Below are 4,160 nucleotides of genomic sequence, written 5' to 3' on the forward strand. Positions count from 1 at the left end.
TCATTCCCATAAAGATAGCCCAATTTAATCCATCGTCTATTTCATTCGTCATGACACATCCTGTTATGTTGCTTGGAATCCTGATAGTATCATACTTTAGTGTAAGAAAAAAAATGATGTTTTTCCTATCATCATCCATTCATTTCAAAATGGTTATTGCTTGTTTTTCCTTTTATTTTTCTTATCAGGTTGATATTTATTTTTTCCTATGAAAAATTGTAGGGTTCTCAAGCTGAAACTGCCTTTTCACAGTACTGGGAAGAGCATATTGGTCTACCACTCCCTCCACATTGGTTAGCAGCAAAGGCTTCACCATTAAGCCTCCATCAAATATCACTGTTTATGAAATTTATAGAGGAAAACGTATTGGCTTCCCACTTGCATTTATTCTGTAAGGAGGCTAATGTTGCTTGTTCGACAAATATGTTGATGAAGAAGCCAATAGATGACACAATCCTACCTCCAATAGCCCAGTGGAGTGCTGATAGAATTGTTTATGAACATACTCCAACTGACAAACCCCTATCAGTTGCCAGCCAAGGGGGGTTGCCATTTTTCCGGGAGGCAATGGTGAAAGAGGGAGGTTTCATGGCCATTCCTGATTTAAGAGACCCAATGTCATATAAATCATTCTTACCGCGACCTCTGGCATCAAAAATCCCATTTTCCTTTGCCCGGATCAATGAATTAAAGAAGATTTTTGGTGTGGTTAATGGATCAAACATGGATGAATATATGCAAGGTACTCTTGAGACATGCGAAAAGAGTCCTATTAGAGGTGAGCAAAGCACCTGTGTGACTTCCATCGAGGATCTCATCGATTTTGTTGTGAAGACATTAGGGCACCATCTACATATATGGAGTCCTGGCAGCATTGAAGGATCTTATGAGAATGTCACAATTGGAGCTGTGAAAGTCATTTATGGAAACGTCTCAGAACCACCAGTCTTGTGTCATAGTCAGCCATTCCCATTTCAAGTCTACTTTTGCCATGTTTTACAAAAAGTAAAAGTATATGTAGTTGATATATATGCTCGGAAGAAAGTGAATCATGCGATTATGACATGCCACTATGATACATCAACTTGGAATCCAAACCATCATGCTTTTAAGTGGTTGGGTTTTGGCCCTGGCCTAATTGAAGTATGTCATTGGATAAATGAGAATGCAATGGTCTGGACAAAGACTTAAGGTTGAACAACATTTGAAGATATGATTATCTTTCAGTTCATTTGTTTTTGTCGCATGTGACTGCTTATGCTATGAATTTGAAGAATAAATAATAATATATTTGTCTTTCTTATTATGCCATGCATATGTTAATACATATGTTAATTTTTTTTTTTTTAATAAAAATGTGCTTCAATTTAATAGCATAGTAGACAAGAAGTTGAAAAAGAAAACCCAGTTCAACCTGGTTCTGTTGCACCCTTTATTACACTGAAAAAGGATGCCAAAAGTTACAAGTCAAGATTATTCACTGAGACAGGGCATCCTTTACATAGTACACTCTATTCAGCCTAGTTGCACAACCAGAATTCCAGAAAGATCGGTATGAAGGATTGTCCAAGATCATTGGGGATGTGAGTAAGAAAGTATGGTTGGAACACTTTGAGGAACAGGAATGCCTGGACGCTGATCCTGTACATCCCTGCTTTATATTTTTAATATATACTTTGCTTTTTTTTTTTTTTTTGCTAAAAGGTCATTTTATTAAAAGAGAACAAAGCAAAACAAAGAGAAATACAAAAGGGCAGGCCGATCCCACTAAACCCACTTGCAACCTCCACCTTCGGCATGGCCATCAGCAGAGGGAACAAGCAAAGGGCTTAGCCAAATCGAAAACGGTGCCTGTCCAACGCATCAGAAGCTAACTCCTCAAGTACATGTCTCGGGAACTCCACTGAGAATTCTGAAGTACAAGATTTAGATGCTTTCCTAGCCAGAAAATCAGCGACTACATTAGCTTCACGAAAACAGTGAGTGATCTTCCATTGCACCAACTCCAAAAAGGAAATAACAGATCTCCATTTCTGCAGGGCAAACCATGGAATCTCCCTTCGCTGAACTGCTGAGACCACGGACGCTGAGTCTGACTCAATCCAAACACCCCTAGCATGATAGTGTCTAGCTAGCAGAATACCCTCCAAGACTGCCTCAAATTCAGCTTCATATATTTGTTTGACTCCCAGAAAAATACTAAAAGAGTCGATAACCTTGCCTTTATCATCCCGTAAGACACCACCAGCACCTGCATTACCTGGGTTACCAAGCGAACTTCCATCCACATTGATCTTCATCCACGCCCTGGAAGGCTTACACCAGTGAACCTCAAGAGGTGAAGGGGAAGTTGGATTTCTAATACTTAAACCTATCTTCCTGCAGGTCATCAAGTCTGAAATCGAACGAACTTCTTCACTTGATCCATCACAGCAAAGCTGAACCTCTTGCCTTATACTTTGAAAGACATACCGCCCTGCCCTTTCTTTATTTTCCTGCCTTCTTTTATTTCTTTCCCACCAAATATGGTTGATAGTGATGATCAAGCCCAACTTCCATGGCTTCTTTAGCTGAATCACTTGAGATTTCCTCTTCCACCACTGGAACAATGATTGAATGCTTGGATGATTTACCCACGCCACTCCGAAAAAATCTAAAAAATTCTTCCATATTGATATGGAGAATGAACAGTGTAAAAAAATATGAACCATACTTTCTTCAGCCTTTCCACACAGGTTGCATCTGGATGGGAGATAAACACCTTTTTGGCAAACCAGATCGTCCGTTGGGATTCTACCATGCACCACTCTCCATCCAAAAATGGAGTGTCTTGGAGGAAGGTTCTTCTGCCAAATCAATGAAGACCAGTTCACCTTCAAGGATTTCACTCTAACAGCCTCCCAAGCCGACCTTGAGGAGAAATACCCTGAAGGAACTAGCGACCACACCCTGAAATCCTCCATCTGTAAACTCGGAATGTCAATCTTTTTAATCTGTCCAAAAATTTCATTAAGCATAGGAGAAACTACCTCAGGTAGACGCCATTCTCCATTTATGATAAACTCCCCCACCTTTGCTGACGTAGAGAGAGTATGGTCACTATCCAGCGAAAGAAGTTCCATAATGGATTTTGGACCCCACCATTTATCCTTCCAGAAATTTGCAAGCTGACCGTTCCCTATGATCCAGCGCTCCTTGTCATCCACAAAGGACCACATTTTCCTGAGACCTGCAAAAATAGTGGAGGTGTTGCAATTTTTTAAGGATCTTCCATCCTTCTTTAGGAATCGAGCTCTGAGAAAGGTTAACGCTGCTGTCTTCTCCGTTTTGATCCTCCAAATCAATTTGCACAGCATTGCTTTATTGGAATCTCGCAGTCTCCTAAGGCCCAGCCCTCCCTCATCCTTGGGCTTACACATAGAGTCCCACTTAACTGTGACAGCCTTAACCGTATCTACATCACCTGTCCAAATAAAATTTCGCATCCATTTCTCCATCATTGCCACGAGAGATGCAGGCCACCAATAAACAGAGAAACTATGAGTCGGCATCCCCGCAAGCACCGATTTAACCAATTCCACCCTACCTGCCATTGACAACAGTTTCCCTTTCCAACCCGCCAGTCTCCCCTTAACCTTGTCCATAATCGGCAACACAGTATCTTTTTTAATCCTTCCCTTGAAGATTTCCACACCTAGATACCTTGTAGGGAAGGTACACATGGGAATGCCTAAAGTTTCAGATATTCGATGCTTCCTGGAAGGTGATATTTTTCCCAAAAAAAGTTTACTTTTTTCTAAGCTGATGTCCTGCCCAGAAAACTCTTGGTACTTTAGAAGAAATTCTTTAAGAGTCCTCACATACCTCATAGAAGCATTGGAGAAGATGAATATGTCATCTGCAAATAGAATATGGGCAGGAGTTTTGACACCACGAGGCCCATGAATTGGCTTCAGTTGATTAATCTCAATCAGATGCTTTAAACCTCGCGATAGCACTTCCTCCGCAATAATAAAAAGCATGGGAGATATTGGGTCCCCTTGCCTCAGCCCTCTCTCCACACCAAAATATCCCTGTGGACCTCCATTAATCAAAATCGATATCTTAGAGGATATCAAGATTTGGTTCAGCCATGTTATCCACTTCTCTGTGAATCCAAA

The 4,160-nt window shown here is 40.8% G+C and overlaps 1 protein-coding gene across 1 annotated transcript; it reads left to right on the forward strand.

The window, feature by feature from the left end:
* The first annotated feature begins 6 nt into the window (after positions 1-6).
* LOC122090123 (polygalacturonase non-catalytic subunit AroGP2-like) lies at positions 7-1,306 on the forward strand. The gene is made up of 2 exons (XM_042659971.1): positions 7-101; positions 223-1,306. The coding sequence occupies exons 1-2, from the start codon at positions 51-53 to the stop codon at positions 1,189-1,191; spliced, it is 1,020 nt and encodes a 339-aa protein (XP_042515905.1). The 5' UTR covers positions 7-50; the 3' UTR covers positions 1,192-1,306.
* The last annotated feature ends 2,854 nt before the right edge of the window (positions 1,307-4,160 follow it).

Source organism: Macadamia integrifolia, chromosome 9, assembly GCF_013358625.1.
Source record: "Macadamia integrifolia cultivar HAES 741 chromosome 9, SCU_Mint_v3, whole genome shotgun sequence".
Lineage (NCBI taxonomy): Eukaryota > Viridiplantae > Streptophyta > Magnoliopsida > Proteales > Proteaceae > Macadamia > Macadamia integrifolia.